The sequence below is a fragment of the Loxodonta africana genome, chromosome 11, assembly GCF_030014295.1.
Source record: "Loxodonta africana isolate mLoxAfr1 chromosome 11, mLoxAfr1.hap2, whole genome shotgun sequence".
NCBI lineage: Eukaryota > Metazoa > Chordata > Mammalia > Proboscidea > Elephantidae > Loxodonta > Loxodonta africana.
The window spans coordinates 57,390,514-57,409,873 of NC_087352.1; the positions used below are offsets into that span (position 1 = coordinate 57,390,514).

Sequence of the window (19,360 nt, forward strand, 5' to 3'; positions counted from 1 at the left end):
GCAATCAAGATGCATTGATAATTACTGGCGATTGGAATGCAAAAGTTGGAAATGAAGGACTGGTAGTTGGAAAATATGCGCTTGGAGGTAGAAACAACACCGGAGATCACATGATAGAATTTTGTAAGACCAATGACTTCTTCATTGCAAATACCTTTTTTCAACAACGTAAACAATGACTGTACACGTGGATCTTGACAGATGAAGTACACAGGAATCAAATGGACTACATCTGTGGAAAGAGATGATGGAAAAGCTCAATATCATCAGTCAGAACAAGGCCAGGGGCTGACTGTGGAACAGACCGTCAATTGCTCATATGCAGGTTCAAGTTGAAGTTGAAGAAAATTAGAACGAGTCCACGAGAGCCAAAGTACAACCTTGAGTATATCCCACCTGAATTTAGAGATCACCTCAAGAGTAGATTTTATGCATTGAACACTAATGACCAAGGACCAGACGAGTTGTGCAATGACATCAAGGACATCATGCATGAAGAAAGCAAGAGGTCATTAAACAGACAGGAGAGAAAGAAAAGACCAAAATGGGTGTCAGAAGAGGCTCTTAAGTTTGCTTTTGAATGTAGAGTAGCTAAATGAAAGGAAGAAAATTCAAGCCTCGAGTTGCAATATTGAAGGATTATTTGGGGAAAATATTGAATGACACAGGGAACATCAAAAGAAGATGGAAGGAATACAAAGAGTCACTGTACCAAAAGAATTCATTGGCATTCAGCTATTTGAGGAGGTAGCATATGCAGTCCAAACTGCATTGAAGGCATTGGCGAAAAACAAGGGTCCAGAATTGACAGAATACCAGTTGAGATGTTTCAATAAATGAATGCAGTACTAGAAGCACTCACTCATCTACGCCAAGGAACTTGGAAGACAGCTACCTGGCCAAGTGACTGGAAGAGATCCATATTTTTGCCCATTCCAAAGAAAGATGATCCAACAGAATTTGGAAATTATCAAACGATATCATCAGTATCACACACAAGTAAAATTTTGCTGAAGATCATTCAAAAGTGATTGCAGCAGTACGTCGACAGGGAACTGCCAGAAATTCAAGCCAGATTCAGAAGAGGTTGTGGAACAATGGATATCATTGCTGATGTCAGATGGATCTTGGCTGGAAGCAGAGAATACCAGGAAGATGTTTACTTGTATTTTATTGACTATGCAAAGACATTCGACTGTGTGGATCATAACAAATTACGGGTAACACTGAGAAGAATGGGAATTCCAGAACACTTAGTTGTGCTCCCAAGGAACCTCTACGTAGCCCAAGAGGCAGTCATTCAAACAGTACAAGGGGATACTGCGTGGTTTAAAATCAGGAAAGGTGTGTGTCAGGGTTGTATCCTTTAACCATACTCATTCAGTCTGTATGTTGAACCTATAATCCGAGAAGCTGGACTGTATGAAGAAGAACAAGGCATCAGGATTGGAGGAATACTCATTAACAACCTGAAAGTGCAGAGGACTTGAACCACTTATTGATGAAGATCAAAGACTACAGCCTTCAGTATGAATTACTCCTTAACATAAAGAAGACAGAAATCCTCACAACTGGACCAATAAACAACATCATGATAAATGGAGGAAAGATTGAAATTGTCAAGGATTTCATTTTACTTGAATCCACAATCAACACCCATGGATACAGTCAGTCAAGAAATCAAAGGACATATTGCATTGGGCAAATCTGCTGCAAAAAACATCTTTAAAGTGTTAAAAAGCAAAGATGTCACTTTGAGGACTAAGGTGCACCTGACCCAAACCATGGTGTTTTCAATCACCTCATGTGCGTGTGAAAGCTGGACAATGAATAAGAAAGACCAAAGAATTGATGCCTTTGAATTGTGTTGTTGGCAAAGAATATCGAATATATCATGGACTGCCAGAAGAATAAACAAATCTGTCTTGGACCATGTACAGCTAGGATGCTCCTTAGAAGCGAGGATGGTGAAACTTCGTATTGCTTACTTTGGACATGTTATCAGGAGTTAACAGTCCCTGGAGAAGGACATCATGCTTGGTAAAGTCAAGGGTCAGCAAAAAAGAGGAAGACCCTCAATGAGATGGATTGACACAACGGCAGTAACAATGGGCTGAAGCGTAACAAGGGTGTGAAGATGGTGCAGGACCGGCAGTGTTTTGTTCTGTTGTACATAGGGTCACTATGGGTTGGAACCGACTCAACAGCACCTAACAACAATGACAACACTCACTCACTTGGGTGGGTGTTACTTGACCATGGTGAGAAAGGCCACATCAAAGCAATCCATCATACTGCAGTAGCTCACAGTTATTGAGCACTTACGGGAGTCAGGTGCTTTTCTACAGCTTCGTATACCTTACCTCATCGAATCTTCACAACTGCCTTATGACGTAAATATAAGTATTATCCCCATTTTACAGATGAAGAAATGGAGGTACAGAATGCTGATGTTAATTGCCCGAGGTTGCACAGGTAGGCTGACTCAGAACCCCCATGGTCTAAACCACAATGCCCACTCATCCGGTCTGATTAATGTCACTGTGCGTGATGGTCATCTTTCCTGGTCACTGACTAGGGACAGTGCTTGACGTCTTGCCTGAAGATCTTGTATTGCCTCCTTTTAATTTTTTCCCCTTTGCCTTAGGCTACACCTTCTAGATACTGATGCTCCTTGGACTTTGTGTGAGAAACAGACTCAACAGAGCCATGTGTTAGCCTGGAAGGGCACCTGCTAGCTCCGGGCCCCTCCCGAGCAAGCGCTTAGTGCATTTTGGAGCAGAATGGTTAGGAAAGAAGCAGTATAAGGTGATGTGCAGGCCCAGTCACAGGAGCTCAGTGGCCACGTATATTGGGAGGGGGTCTGGGAGCTGAAGGATGCTTCATTAAGCTATTAATGAAGGATTTGGGGTTTGTTGTTGAGAATATATACAGCAAAAGATACACCATTTCAGCGGTTTCTGTGTGTACCATTTAGTGATATTGATTACATTCTTCGAGTTGTACAACCATTCATACCCTTCTTTTCTGACTTGTTCCTCTCCCATTAACAAACTCACTGCCCCCTAGGGTTTCTGTCTAATCTTTGGGGTTGCTGTTGTCACTTTGATCCCACATAGATAGTTCTTAAAAGAGCATAATGCTCAAGTCAAATCTATTTTACTAGTTAAATTAAACTGTTGTTTGGTTTTAAGAAGACTTGAGGGGATATTTTATTAAGGAGGGTTTAAGAAATCACTGTGGCTTAGGGAGTTACCTGGATTCTGGTAGGATCTCCTCCTGCAAGGATTTTACGAATTCTCCATCAGCCTTATCCTGGATTTGTTTATTCTTTAACTCCACAAATAGATATTGAGTTCTTTCTATGGACTCTAACCTGGAGCAGTCAGTGTGAGCATATTACTCGGACCCTGCCCTCTGTGATCAATAATAATCTAGCGTGATTATGAGATAGCTGCAGGGAATCATGCCAGGGAAACCAGCTGTTACCCGAACCTGAACTGTGTGAGAGGTGTGGAAAGGAGATAGTGTTATGAAAGGGGCCGTGTTATAGTAAGAGATCTCTGGCCTGGGAGTCTGGGTCTTGGGTTCTATTCCTTGATATTTCCAGGCTGACCTTGATCCAGTCACATCACTCTTCTGGGCTTTGGTTTTATCATCTGTAAAATAAGAGGAGTGGCTTAGAATAGATTGCCAAGATTCCTTTCAGCTCCCGCAGTCTATGATTCTTAGAGAAAGGTTATCAAAACACAACATCTGATTGACTGATATGTGGATAGTATAGTCAGTAAGTTCTAGGGGTTTGAGAAAGCAGATCTTGGGTAGGAGACAGACTGCTCAGGACACATGGGCTGAGGAGAGTGCATGACAGGCCAGTGGGTGACAGGCTGTGGCAGGTGTGACCTTCAGAGACATCTTTGTCTGTAAAAACAGATGGCTTTGAAGACCAGGTCTCCTCCTTCCTGGTTTATTCTCAAATGTGTCCACTCTGGTTTTTAGGGTGTAGCAGGCAGCCGCCAGGCCCCTGCTCCCCTGAAGTCCAAGCAGCCAGGCTAGTCCAGTGACTACGAGGGCTGAGCCACCCGCCCACTTCTGCTTCCTGCCCCTTCCTCACTGAAGAGGGGCCTTCCCCCAGCAGGGCAGTGATGAAACAGGGCCTTGGCTGCCTCAGAGCTTCCAGGAACCCAGTCTAGTCCCTGTTCCTCTCAGCATGTGCTCAGAGCCCTGAGCAGATACACGGACGGATGAGAAGCAGGCCTGTCAGGTAGCATTTTACCAAACAAAAATGAACAGCTTCCCCTGCCCTTCCCAGCTTCACAGGTAGCCTGGCCCATGGTGGAGACTTAGTTGGTGACACTCTAATAGGATGTTGTGTCCCCAGCTCAGCCACAGCCTAGCCATCTGTGGAATGGGATTCCTGCTAACTGTGAAGAGTTGCATTCAGCATTATTATAAAGCCATTTGCCAACATGCAACATTCTCGTGTGTGTGTGTTTTCCTTAGACCTGGACTCATTGCTTCCTTTCCTATTCTGGCCTTCATGCCAGTGAGCAAAGGTAGATGGAAGTTGATTTACAAAGAGCTCTCCATTACTGTTGTGTTAACTTTCCGCTGTGGATCACATCCTCACCCAAGTGTTCTCTCCTAGGCTTGTCCCTGAGCACATTGCTGGGTCATCTTCCCTTAGCCACTGGGGTGAGCTCAGGGAAGGGTAACTAATTTTAACCCAAATAGATATAATTAAGACAGTAATTGTGTGTCCCAAAAAAACTCATAGTCTCAAGCCAAATAAAATTTATTTGGGGGTTATTTACAATCTGAAATTATGCATACAACTGTGTGGCCATTTGAGGTTAATCTTTTTTTTTTTAAGTATAAACTAGACCAGGGCAGGTCATTTCTCAAAGACCCCCAGCTGCTTCCCATCCCAATTCCATGCAGCCATCCTGTTCCTCAAATATACCCAGCTTGTCGCCACCACAGGGCCTTTGCATCTCCTCTCCTTTTTGCTGGAACTCCCCTCCTCCATATTTTCCCACAGCTGCCTCCTTCATTTCATTCAAGTCTATGTTCAGGTATCACCTCTGCAGAGATGCCTTCCGTGATCATTCAATTTAAACATCCCTATCCCACCCCAACCCCTGTTTTATTTTCTTCATAACCAGTACCTGAAAACATTATTGTGTTTCTTTTTGCCTGTCTGTCTTCCCTCATCATGATGTCAGTTCTTTGAGGGCAAACATCTTGTTCACCTCTGCATTCTGAACACCTAGTCCAGTGCCTGTCCTATAGTAGGGACTCAATGTCTGCTAAGTGAATGTGGAGAGTGAGTTTGCATCTGAAGAGGAGGAGTACATGATATTTGGCAAGGGAGTTGTGCATTGGAAGGGCTAGGATTGAAAGTATGGGCTGGATAAATGTTACCTCACTGCTCCACTGATAATGAACCAGCTCCCCTCCTTGTCTTGTAAAGGATCCTGACAAGTTCCAGTTTGGCCGCACCAAGATCTTCTTCCGGGCAGGCCAGGTGGCATACCTGGAGAAGCTGCGGGCTGACAAGTTCCGGGCAGCCACCATCATGATCCAGAAGACTGTTCGGGGATGGCTGCAGAAGGTGAAATACCGCAGGCTGAAGAGGGCTACCCTGACTCTACAGAGGTACTGCCGAGGATACCTGGCCCGCAGGTGAGCCAAGCCAGCCCCCGGTTGATGCAATCTGGAGCTGTAGAAGATGGGGCAGGGAAGGGCTGGTTGGTCTCTCTCATCATCGGTAATGAGAGCAGCTCTTGTAAGGCCCTGTCTGCATCCCAGCTTTCTCCCTCTCACCCTCAGGGATCAGGTCGGTTCTCAGGTCTCCTGGTCCCCCCATCCCACCAGCACAGATCTAGAATGGAATGGTTTTGCAATGGTCCAACCATTCTTCCTGTGCCTAAACCCCCAAAGTAAAAAAATCTTTTAGAAAAAGGTACAAGTTCAGCCTTTCTGTCCCAGTTAACCTATGCTGAGCCTCGTTATTTATACCACCAGTTTCAGTTTCATAATCCCTTGAGATTTGGGGAATTAGGGCTGGAAAAGTTCTAGGAGATCCCTTCATGAGCTGTTGAACCAAGACAGTCCAAAGAGAGTAATGTGTCTAAACACAAGCAGCTACCCCTGGGCAGAGCAAGCATGCCAGCCAGGCTCCCATGCAACGCCATGCAGAAGATGCTGTTTTTAGCTCTCCATTCCTAACTGATACCATCATTGGGTAGATGAGATGCTGAAGCAGCCTGAGCGTCTCCACTGAGCTGGGGAAAGAGGACATGGTCTATGAGAAGACCTCATCTCCCGGCCTTTATACAAGTCAGCAGATTTGGGACCAAGCCCCTGGTTCAAGATCAGGGGGCTCTCCAAATAGGAGATTCCTTGGAGAAGTGATAGTAATTGCCATGAAATGTTACATTTGGCAACTAAAGTTTCACAGGTGGCTGGTTGCTGAGTCATCTCTGCTTGAATCTAGAAAAACAGGAGTGCCCCTGAGGTACACGCTCAGAGCAGGCATCCTTTGTATCATGAAAGTAAAAGATTGGTCCTGTTCACCCTCGAGTGCTATTTATCCGAGCATAACCAGAGATGTTGAATGTCATTAATTACCTTCAGACTGTTGGGAGACTAACTCCAGAGCAAAAGTTACAGGAATGAGAAGACTGTCGGTAATCTTGACACTAAGCAATTGCTGACATTCTGTGCCAACTAGTCACATCATCAGGTGTCCCTGTACACAGGCCACTGTCTTAGGCTCCATACGGGCAAGGCTGTAAAGCAGAGTCGGCCTGCGTTCTCCTTGCAGGGAGTTTATTATATTCTAGTGCATATACAGAACCCATATAGGGAGAAAGTACTTACGAGAGCTAGAGAAGCAGAGTCGCTTCAGCAAGCGGTGTGGGGCAGGGGCCAAGCGGGCCACCTCCTTCTCGGAGGTTGCACTCAAGGATTCCTAGGATTCCTTCTAGCTTTTGAAGTTCCTGGGTGATACAGACAGTTAATGCACTGCTCACGGAAAGGTTGGAAGTTCAGGTCCACCCAAAGGTGCCTCAGAAGAAAGGCCTGGTAATCTATGTGAGAAAAGTCAACCATTGAAAACTGTATGGAACACAGTTCCACTCTGACACACATGGGGTCGCTATGAGTTGGAGTCAACTTGATGGCAGCGAGCTTCTAACTTGCACCCTTCAGACGAGCCTGGTATGCGGTAAGGCCCTTAAGAAGGGTAGAAGGTGTCAGACTGACTTTCTGTCTTATTTGGGTGTAGGGCAAGAGTGGGGAATGCAGAAATGAGACGGGAAGGTAGATGTCCACATTCAGTGTATCCCAGGCAGAAAGGGCGGAGAAATGAGAAAACAGGGAGGGATTGGCGGAGGCCTAAGAAGATTCTATTCATTCAGCAAATAGTTACTCAGCATCTACCACGCTAGGCCCTGTATCAGATGATTGAGGCACAGCCCCTGATATCCCCAAGCCCAGTGAGGGTCACAGGGACAGACAGAAATGTAAACACGTGGTGTGTAGTGCTAATGGTGATATCATTGAAAACTGCCCAGGTCACTGTCAGGGGCACACAGGTGGGAGTGGTCAGCAAGGATCAGGGTCATACTTAGAATGGGTTTTAAGCCTGTGCAAAGACCTTGGACAACTTGGAGAGAGCTGTTTGGAGCCTGCACTTCAAGTGCCTGGGCATTGCTAGAATCAGTAAGGCGATAAGAGTTGGCTTGGGCTGGGGGTGTCCTGGTAGAGCCATGGGGGGGCGGGGTTTGCATTTGTGAATGGCCCAGAGGCCCTGAGGTCAGCAAGGCCGTGCTGTAACACCGCCTGTTCCCACTCCACAGGCTGGCCGAGCATCTGCGGCAGACTAGGGCGGCCGTGGTGTTCCAGAAGCAGTACCGGATGCGCAGGGCCCGCCTGGCCTACCAGAGAGTCCACAGGGCTGCCGTGGTCATCCAAGCCTTTACTCGGGGCATGTTCGTGCGGAGAATCTACCACCAGGTGAGTCGTCAGCAGCCAACCAAAGGCCTTGAGGGCTGCAACTTCAGAACTCAGCAAGTAAATTGTCACCAGCACAAGTGTGCATGGGGCACTACTAACTTTTTCTAAGTATTTTCACGTCTCTGTTCTCACCATGTCCTCGTCAAAGTCCCACGAGGTAGGAATGGTATGTATTTGGCCGCTGAGTCACCTGTCTGAGGGTTGATGGTCAGCAGAGCCTGGTGACCCATCTTCGGCTCATCTAGACTTGAGAGCTGGAGGTGATGTTAGATACGACGTACTCCAGGCCCTTCTGTCGGTGGATTAGGAGCCTGAAGCCCAGCAAGGTGAAGTCAGGAGAGGGCCCCTGGCCTCCCCACTGCCAGGACATTCTCGGCTCATCGTTTCAGTGAAGCCAAAATACTTGGCTGGGGAGTCCTGAGTCAGGACATGTCCATTCCACAAAGTCACACCGATACAGCTGAAGCTCAGTGCCAAGATGGAAAGTAGATTGGAAGGGAATGTCTAGAATATTTTCATTTTTTCCTAAAATGAACATCTGTCTCTTCTATGACAAGAAAATACGTTATTTTCTAGATAATGAAAGTAAAGCACTAAACTGGTAACCAAAAAATGAGATCTGGCTTCAGAGTGGAACACACCATAACACAATTATGTGGGAAAACCCAGGCCAGTGGGAGAATCTGTGATTATTCTTGAGAGTGGTGACATCTGTGTGATGTCACCATTGGAGAGACAGGTGACATTTGGAGGGCAACCAGCATGGTGCAGCACATGCAGAGAGCAAGCACAAGGCCTGAACCCCAGCTCTGCTTTTCACTGCTGTGAGGTAAAACGTGTTAATCTCACAGCAGGTATGTTTATTGATTGATTCCACAAACATTTATTTTGCGGATCCCTGGTGGCACAGTGGTTAAGAGTTCGGCTGCTAACCAAAAGGTAGGCACTTCAAATCCACCACCTACTCCTTGGAAATCCTATGGGGCAGTTCTACTTGGGACAGAGTAGAACTATAGGGTCATTATGGATCGGAATCGACGCAATGACAATGGGCTGGGTTTGTTTTTTGTTTATTTTTTAGGGTGTTCAGGTGAGAACATTCTTGAGCGGTTTTTTAGTTGGACGCTACTTGGTGGGAAAAGAACAGTGAATTACAATCCAAGTGTTGGCCCTTCTATTAACCTGTTGTGGATTCTTACTTGAGGATCTCACTTTATCTCTCCAGCTCACCGTCAATAGGACAGGATCCTCATCAGTTGAACACTTAACCAATAAAACAAACAAAAAATGACACTGATTTTGATGACAGCTGATTCCCTGTGGCTACACAGGCAGCAGATCCTAGCTAAAACTTGGTCAACAGCCACCAAAGCTTTAAATCTCAGGGAGGCATATTCTCCCTGCATCTCCTGAAACCTAGGTGGACCTTGGCTCTCGTAATCCAGGCAGTTACATAAGCTTCCCTTGCTCCCCATCCTGCAGTGCAATCCCACAGAGTGTGTGTGCTTGTCCCTGCCAGGTCCTCAAGGAGCACAAGGCCACCATCATCCAGAAGCATGTGCGGGGCTGGATGGCACGCAGGCACTTCCAACGGCTACGGGACGCGGCCATTGTCATCCAGTGTGCCTTCCGGAGGCTCAAGGCCAAGCAGGAGCTGAAGGCCCTCAAGATCGAGGCCCGCTCGGCAGAGCACCTGAAGCGCCTCAATGTGGGCATGGAGAACAAGGTGGTCCAGCTGCAGCGGAAGATAGACGACCAGGTCAGTGTCAGGAATGCCCACCCAGGTTTTGGGGGTAGGTGGGGTAGGGCGCCAGGGGTGTGTGTGAGAGAGCTTCCTCAGAGAACTTCATGTGCCAGAGACAGACCCAAGGGAGCACGTATGTCCTTATGTATTGCCCACCCGGCAAAAGCGTTAATGATGGTGATGGGCAAAATAAGGCCTCTCAAGATGTCCATGTCTCAGTCCTTGGAACAGTGAATATGTTACCTTACGTGGCTGAAGGGACTTTCAGGTGTGACTAAGGATCTTGAGAAGGGGAGATTCTCTGCCCAGGTTGGTTTGCCATTGGTCAGGGAGGAAAGCATGTCCAGTTCAGGAGGACCCTGCCGCCAAAAAAAAGCCTAACCAGTTGCTGCCGAGTCAATCCTGACTCATGGCGACCCTATGCATTTCAGAGTAGAACTGCATATAGGGTTTTCAATGGTTGTGACCTTTTGGAAGTAAATCACCAGGCCTGTCTTCCAAGGACCTCTGGCCAAACTTCTAGTTAGTAGCCAGGTGCTTAACCTTTTGTGCCACCCACGGACTCCTGCTTAGAGGGACAGAAGAGTGGAAAGGAAGAGTTCTGGTCTGTGGCCGGTTGAAAACTGCAAGCACAAAGTGGACCAAGTTGGTAGTGGTGATATTGTGACTGTAGTTGGCTAGCCAGAAGAGGCACTTGCATAGTCAAGTTTTATCCATTAACCTTCCAAGCAAAGTGCAGTCAGAGAGAAGAGTGGCCTTGGCTCTGCTGCGCCATCAGGTGCCCTGTGTGCAGGACTGGCCACCTCAGCCTTGTGCTTCCAGCCACAGGCCCTGCATTGACATTGCTGGTTTTCAAAGCTGACTTGAGAGGTTAAAAATAAATCTGGTATTTTACAAGCCACGTGCTTGAACATCAAAGAGAAACAGATTTAAAAGGTCTATTTTTAAAAAAAGCTTTTTGCCTTAAACTTCCTGCTTGGCAAACATCTGTGAGTGCTGGCAGGTGTGACCTACCCTGGGCAGGCTGCCCTGTGTCCCGAGGGTGATCAGAAGGAGTCGGGGTGGACTGGATCTTGCTTTCTCATACCCCTCCCCATGTTGCCTGACTGTGTGCCACTTGTACTTCTGAGTGCCTTCCATTCATTTAATCCTCCACAACTCTATAAGATAAACATTGATATTATTCCCATTTTGAAGATTAGGAATCTGAGGCACAAAGTGGTTAAGTAACATAGCTAGTGGCACAGCTGGGATCAAAACCTGGCAGTCTGGTTTGTTTCCAGAGTCTCTGCTCTTCAAATATGCTGCCACATCCTACCAAACTGTAAGATCCCTGCCCATTGGGAGACTCTTGGGACATGTGAGGAGAATTCCTCAGTCCAGGAGACATTCTTAGTCTTGTTTTGGATTCCTGCTTATATAGGTGACAGCATTGTCCTTGGGACTGGCTGGATTTTACAGTGGAGTGTGTGACCTAGTGTCAAAGAAGATGCTTGGCATTCTGTCATGAGGGGTGGCGTCAATGTAAACTGCATTCCTGGGTTCTTCAGAGATGGTTGTTGACATCTCTAGCAGATGGGGCCAGCCATTTGGAAGTGCATGGGTGTCACTTCTCTCTGTGACGCATGGCAAGAACTCAGGCAGCTGCTCCCCTGCTTAGAAGGCTCTTTAGCCAGGAGGAGGGAACCCATGAATGCCAGGGACACCATGGGTAAAACCCTCTTACAGCGCTTGTCAGGGTAGCTTGGGAGTGGACTGAGTCCCAGCTGGACAGAGGGCTGGGTTCTGCCTTAAGTTTACCCACAGTGAGCACTCTCAGGTGAAAATGTGGCCTTATTTCTAATTGGATCTTGAGTTCTTCAAAGGGGGTTGGCCTAAAATCTCTCTAGTTCAAAATTTCACTGATGCTAACCCGAGTAGTGGTTCCAGGCTGCACTGTAGAATAATCATCTTGGAGAGCTTTTTAAAAAAGCATTCCCATTGCCCAAAGCTCAGGGAAGGAGGAAGCTGAAAAATAAAACGAAGGTAAGCTTGGTACCCAGTATTCACATCTAATGCACACCCTGATAGAGAGACGAGACACCAATTTGGTGCTGAGTTCTCAAGCAAACAACAGAAAGAAAGAAACAGGATCAGTCACCAAAAGTTGAAATCTACTGTACTTTTTTAGGCAATGGGTTTGGTTTTTTTTCCCCCCCTCTTTTTGAGAGAAACAACTGGTTTCAGAGATTTGGAGCTGTCCCTGGTGCTGACACTTTTTCCTGTGGTTTTCATAATCTGTATGAGCCCTGGTGGCACAGTTGCAGTGGTTAAGAGTTTGGCTGCTAACCAAAAAGCCAGCAGTTCAGATCCACCAACTGCTTCTTAGAAACCCTATGGGACAGCTTTACTCTGGTCCTGTAGGATTGCTATGCGTCAGACTTGATGGCAATGAACTGGTTTAGTTTTTGGTTTCATAATCTGTGATGCAGTAAGCCACACCCTCCACAGCATCTTTCAGCAGTAAATACAGTGACAGTTTCCTGGGACCATTTCTGACGGTGTACCTGGTGTAGGCCTCTGGTGTGACGTTTATTCAGTTAAAATAATTCTTGCAGGGGACCAAAATGATGTAGCCCGTGGCTCAACTGTTTGCCAGCCAGGCTTTATTCCAGCAGGACATGTAGAGTAACTAGGCTAGTGGAGCCTACAGCTTTTTATAGTGAGGGCCAAATTCCTTAGACCTATACATGTATACGGTTACACTTGAATATGTCTTACTTTATAAAACATAACACAAATCTATGGAGTCGGTAACCTTTTAAATCAACTTGACTCAGTATGCTTAGGAAGGCACTCAGGAAATTTGCTAAATTAGTTAATAGTTAATGATTCACAAGAGCATTCACACACATCTGAAAAGTAATATGTTTTGAGTCATAGCCTGAGGACCTTCCTGTGCCTCAGTTTCCTCATCTGAGAAACGAGGATATTCATCACCCTTACCACATAAGAATTTTGTGAGGGGTAAATGACTTAATAAGGAGCCCAGGTGGCACAACAGTTAAGCTCTGAGCTGCTAACCAGAAGGTTGGTGGTTCAAACTTACCCAGCAGCTCCACAGGGGCAATCTGCTCCCATAAAAGTTAAAAAACTAGAAAATCCTGTGAGATGGTTCTACATGGGGTTGCTATGAGTTGGAATTGACTTGACAGCTCACAACAACAACAAATAAATTACTATATGGGAAGCATGTAGTATGCCTGGCTCGTAGTAAGCACCTGGTAAGTGGTGGTGGTGTACGTGGGATGTGTTTTGTGTTCACTATGTACATACATGACCTGCTTGCTCCCACCCCTTGCTCCCAGCATGTGTAGCTCGTAGATTGGAGACCACTCAGGGCCTCTAGGCTCAACTCTGCAGATTGTACCCTGCACAAGGGTACCTGGGTGCAGGGACAAATGGGGCTGAAATGCAGTCCACTTCCCTGACCGTGAGCCTGAGAAGGGGCGCTGTCTGCTGCAAGCTGTGGACCCTGGGGCTATGTCTATCCAGAGGGGCAGCTTTGTCCCCCTCCGAGGGGTTGCCTCTTTCTGCTTCGCACAAAGGTCCAGTAGAGACCAGCGGAGGCCCTGGAATCACTGATTGGAGGAGCAGAAGGATGCCTTGTCCCTCAGGCAGAGATGACATTTCAACCATAAAAACGATCTTCCCTAACCAAACCTTTGAGACAAAAATGAGCTTTTGAAAGTAACAAATTGCAGAGTCTGAAGTTATCTCCCCAGACAGAGTCTTTGTTGCCATCAAGGACAGATCTGTGCCCTTCAGCGGTAGGCTGAGCCTGGAGCACAGTGAGCATCCTCTCGGATGTTTGAGGTGCCCAAGGAGAGAAGGAACCTGTCTAGAAAGTCCCAGCCCTCTGCCCAGGGTGGACTAGCGCGTGGTGTCAGAAGAAGGCCCTCGCAAGTACAGGACAAGGCTGGCCAGGTCTCAGGTGACACTGAGAGAGACAGCTCTGGGGAGCTCAGCCTGGCAGTGCAGGCAGGGATTCTGGGGGTCTGTGGGAAGTGAGTGCCCTGTGCCACCCCCCTGAACCAGACTTGCGTGCACAGCTATGGACACCTGCAGGCATGAGGACGTAGGCAGGAAACTGCTGGGCCCTTTGTAGGGGGTGGGGAGGTGTCTTCCTTTCTGATATCCTGGAAGCACAATCAGAACACACAGTGTTCTGCTGCGGTGAGTTCCCAGTGATTACTTAAGGAGCTGCCTGTGTTCAGCTGCTGAAAATCTTCCACCTGCACCCCAGGCAGCTAGCAAAGAGAGCATCTTTCCAAGGAATTCCTTAAAGGACTCTGAATGACAAGACAGCTACTGTTTATTGGGCACTTACTGTATGCTGGAAACCGTGGTGGCATAGTGATTAAGAGCTATGGCTGCTAACCAAAAAATCCACCAGGCACTTCTTGGAAACTGTATGGGGTAGCTCTACGCTGTCCTATAAGGTCACTATGAGTTGGAATCGACTCGACAGCAGTGGGTTTGGTTTTTGTTTTACTGTGTGCCAGGCACCCAGCTAAGCACTGTATCTCCCTGAGTCTTGATAACCACCCTATGCGGTAGGAGTTACTAGAGGAAACAGAGAGCTTGAGTGATGTGGCCAGACGTACACAGCTGATCAAGGACAGAGCGGGGACCTAACCCAACTCCAACCACTCCTAACCCCCAATTTCACCTAGCCCCATCTGGGCCCCCTGGATGAATTATACTTTGCATCTGGGTCTGAGGTATCTTCTTTGTCCTTAGCAGGATGCCATCATCTGCTTGTCAGCAGAACATAGTTCTTCTTGGGAATCCTTCAGGGTAGCAGGATATGTCCCCCCCCCATTTTGTACCTCTTCCCCATCCCCCCCACCAGCTTACCTAGAGACCCCCTCAGTCCCCTCTTCCTCACCACTCTCCTGGTGATCTGACCCAGGCCATGCCTCACTTCTAGCCAGAGCTGAGGTCTAGTCTGAGAGTGGCTAGTCCAGTGTACATTCCCTCCTTGAAGCCCCCCTGCCCCGTGCACAGACCCTTCTGCCTCCAGGGGAGACTCATATCAGAGTGGGCAGACCCACAGGTATTGAGCTTTTTTAAAAAATGCTATTTTGTTGGATTTCTTGTTTGTGGTGACTTAGAGCAAGGCTGGCAGACCTCACATAGAGTATATCAGATTGTTACTGGAAGATTCCCACAGAGGGGAGGGACCTTTGTCTCTGTGTCAGCTCAGAAACGTACTGCTTGCACACTGGCACATGGGTCACAGCTTGAGGCCCATGATGTACATGCCATTACACTGGTTCCAACAGCTTTCCTTTTGCTGCTTCTCCCTGCTTTCCATAAACTTCCATTTCTCATATGAATTGATTCTTAATGCCCCAGCTTATTGGTATTTTAGCCAATAACTCTGTTCTACTTGGAGCGCCTGCAGGGAATAACAATGAAGAATAACCAATGACTATTTGTTGCTTGCTTGATTCTTTGGGGAATCCTACTTCTTCCTCTCCACTCCCCCTGACCCCCTGACCACTTTAGCCGCTACTGTCTCCTGTGACACCAATGTCTGCCCCTAATTGACAGTTTACCCCTTGGCACTGGCACTAGGTTCTTAGTGCCCCATGCATGTGACTCTTACTTTACAGTCCACTTCCCAGTACCCCTCTGCACCTGGCACTGTGCTAGGCACGTGGGGGTCTGCTTCCCACCTGGGTCTTGGCTGAGTGGGTACGTGGTCAGGTAGCCAGTCTGCAGGGGCATGGCATGGTGGCTTTTGCAGGGCATCAGTTCCGCAGTCCACATCTCACGGGGTGAGCCATTGCTGACAGATGTTGAGAGTGATCCCAGGGCCCCGTGGAGGGCCTCCTTGGAAGAGGGGATGCTGAAGGGGCCCTTTGTCTCGGAGCCCGCGATTAGGTTGCAGCTCTTTGTGCCAGCGAGTCCAAGGGCCGGGAGGGCTCAGTGCAAAAGAGCAGGGAAACCTAAAAAGCAAGGGCTGCCGATCCTGCAAGTTGGCTATGTTGTTTCCCCAACTTAAAAACTGGGTGTAAAATCTGTCCAACCCAACATAGGAAGCCAACTGCTGTCAGCCAACTCTAGCTGTGCAAGGGCTCAGAAGCACTCCCTGGACTGTTCTAGTGGCTTCAGTGTTGTTGCCCTTTGTTTTCCTCTATTCCTCCTAGGTCCACAATAGAATTTTGTTAGGGAGATGCCAGAAGAGCACTCAAGCATGTGATGGTTGTGAGATTTAATTCCACCTGGGAAGTTCCTTTTTTGATTGCCTTCATGCTTTTTCCTGGCCTAATTACCCCTACTCTCTGCCTCTTTCTTCCCGCTCCACAGAACAAAGAGTTCAAGACACTGTCAGAACAGTTGTCCGCGGTCACCTCCACGCACACCATGGAGGTGGAGAAGCTGAAGAAGGAGCTGGCACAGTACCAGCAGAGCCAGGGTGTGGACACCAGCCCGAGGCTGCAGGAGGAGGTGGAGAGCCTGCGGACAGAGCTGCAGAAGGCCTACTCAGAGCGCAAAGTCCTGGAAGACACTCACACCAGGGAGAAAGATGAGCTGAGAAAGGTATGCTGGAGGCCAGGGGCGTGGGGGCTTGGCGGGGGGCTGGCAAACACAGAGCACCTCTCTGAGGTGGTTTCTCCTTCAAGCTGTAAAATCGCCATGGATGTTCCTGGAGCTTGTGCTCACAGATTGGGCCAGCCCTCTGTTTAACAATGGGCTTGTTAGCAAGTCACCCCCAAATTAAACCTATCTACCCATTCCCAGGCCAGTTTGGAAACTGCAGGTCTTCCCACTGGGTCCTGCCCCAGTAAAGCTGACAGCCTGGATCTCCCCTGGAGCAGGCTAAACCCCAAGAATAGGCAGAATTGTCTGAAATGTCCAGGTCTTTCTCATAAACTCACTGACTAGATAGCCCTCTTCTCCACTGGTTAGAAGGAAAGTATAGATTCCACCCTAGTAGTTTCAGTACCCCCTAAGGGGCACTTTGGAAAGGTGAACCTCTCTTGGCAGAGTAAATAGACTCTCTTTCCCTCTCCCTAAAAAATTGTCACTCTTTCCTAGGAGTGTTGTCCTACCTCTTAAATAGAATGAGAGTTTGGAACTGGCGATAAAAAAAAAATTCAAGGACACTGGAAGAAGGGTAACAATAGGGGCAAAGGCAGAGCAAAAAAGTACCTTCCCTGATGCTAAACCTAAGCAAATTCCAAGTTAGTGATATTCTTGAAGAAACTGGCATGGAAGATTCATTTCAACTTGCAAGCCCTAGTTAGGAGCACTCAAGAAACTGGCATAGAGGACACATTTCACCTTGCAGCCCAAGTGAAATGTCCACCTCTTTCCAGGAAGAGAAAAAAATGGAAGCAAAAATTCCTCCTCCTCTAGGGTTTTCAAAACTTTATTCTGGTTGCGGGGGGTGAGGTGGGGGCAGGGGTTGTCTCACATGCCTAGTCAGGGTTTCATATTTATCAAAGACACTGTTTCCAATCTTAGTAAATGCAGAGTAATCAGACAGTGGGTTCCTGCCTAGGCTTGTCCAGGGGTCTGCTCTGCATTAAGCAAGACTGATGAGACAAGGAAGCCCCGTGTGGGAGCTGACTGCTGGTAGATGTTTAATTAACGGATTTGTTATTTCAACAAAGCAAGTGTTATTTTGGGTTGGCATTCCTGAAAACTTTGGGCTCCCCACCCCTGATGATATTAATTGGCAGGCCGAGGCCGCGCTGCCTTGGCCTGTGGGGGCAGGAAGTTATCTCCACATCTGCTTTTCTCCTACAGGTCTCCATCGTTCTAGCCTCTCCCCAGTACAGTCCACGCCTAGGCCCTTAGCCTTCTTCCCTTTTAGTCTGGGGGATCTTGTGTGTGTGCGCATGTGTGTTTTGTTTTTGTTTTCCCATTTTAAAGCTGCTTTGTTCAGCCACAGTTTTGTATGGCTGCGCAGTTTTGTGTCCCTTATGAAGAGAGGTGGCTCCCAGGGCTGCCCTTAGCACAGAGGCAATAGCTCATTATCTAGAATCTGCTCTGAAGGTTGCTTGATAGGGCCAGAGAGGGGCTTGGCTTGGCACACAGGCTTATGGGTGGGTGAGGGAGAGCAGCCACAGCCAGGTTCCTGGCTCTGAGCGTGGGCCACTGCACTTGTGAGGGATGGATGGCAGGTCCCCAGACCCTGAGCACTCAGATTAGTGGGAGTTAGGGTTACATGTTGCATTATGTCTTCAGTAATGGAATCCCCAGCCACTAGTTTTTACTGTGGGTATTTCCGGTATAAAGGTTTTGGATTTGGGACTCTCCAAAAATGGGTAGAGACATCTGACTTGAGAGAGGACTTCCACAACTGAATGTTTTGAATGGTGCAGAGCAGAGCTTCTTTTTGCCAGCTAAGACTTGGAGTTGTGCCCTCAGGGGCTGCAGGATTCATGGCTCATAAGAAGGCTGGTTGCTACTGGAAAGGAGACCCCAACCCATCTCTATGGAGGGACATTGTCTCACTGCAGAAGTCATAGAAGTTCATGCTCCTGCATTCATTCAGCAGATGTTTATTGAGTGTTGATTATGTGCTAAGCATTGTTCTATATGCTGGGGCAAAAGTAAACTTAAAAAAAAAAAAAAAGCCCTTCTTATTCTTATGGAGTTTAAGTTTGGGGCTGGGGAAGAAGGTACAGACAGGAATCAAATGCAAGTTAAATATCACGGGCTATAAAGAAAACAGAGTAAAGGGCATAGAGAAGAGCCTGTGGTGGGGGGAGTGTGGTTTCATCTATGACAGCCAGTGAAGGGGTTCCTGAGAAGACACCTAAGGTAGGTGAGGCCTGAGCCATGAGGATTTCTAGGAAACAAGCAACAAATGCAGCAGCAGGTGCACAGGCCCTGAGGTGGGAGTAGGCTGGGCAGGTGTGAGGAACAGCAAGGAGGACAGTGGCCTGAAGCAGCATGAGCAAGGAGAACGGTGGGAAGATGAGGTTGGAGAGGCACTGAGGTCAGCTCAGGAAGGGCCTCCTGACCTTGAGGACAACATTAGCCTTTGAAACCTCCAGAGAGATGAACTTTTCTGTCTTAGGCACTTTAGGTTCTGTGAACATAGGGCTGGAAGATAAATTAAAGCACATCTTACCATTTCAGGGATTTAAATTTTAGTCACCATTTCAAAGTTGCCTTAGTATTTTCAAAAGGTGTTGATTTTAGACTTTTGCTTTAACATCTCACTTCCTAGTTTGAAAAAAAACCTGCTTACTTGAAAAAATCTACACCCAGCGAACGGGCAAGTAACACTTCATAAGATTTTGCAGAATTAGAGCTATTGTCCCTGCAAAGGGTTATTCTTGTAAATTTCTATTAAATGGTGGGAGCACAGCACCAAAAGGCAGGAATGGGATATAATTCTCTGCCCAGAACAGAGGGGCTGTGTTCCTTTGCTGAGTGGACAAAAAGGGAGAGCTGTTTCTTGTTACCTGGTGGGCCCAGGAACACGGGTGACTTTTTCCAAGGGAAAGGATTAGAGCTTTGCTGACACCAATCTCTTCTCTCTTTGGTCCGTCTCACTAGCTCTTGACAAGTTAATCTTCCTAAGAT

General features: G+C 47.4%; 1 protein-coding gene across 1 annotated transcript in view; it reads left to right on the forward strand.

The window, feature by feature from the left end:
* The window catches only part of MYO5B (myosin VB), a 398,883-nt gene that overhangs the window by 304,315 nt on the left and 75,208 nt on the right, over window positions 1-19,360 (forward strand). Inside the window, exons 19-22 of the mRNA XM_010586735.3 lie at window positions 5,474-5,685; window positions 7,866-8,022; window positions 9,542-9,781; window positions 16,124-16,357. Of these exons, the coding sequence (XP_010585037.2) occupies window positions 5,474-5,685; window positions 7,866-8,022; window positions 9,542-9,781; window positions 16,124-16,357 (843 nt within the window). The remainder of the gene's footprint in view (window positions 1-5,473; window positions 5,686-7,865; window positions 8,023-9,541; window positions 9,782-16,123; window positions 16,358-19,360) is intronic.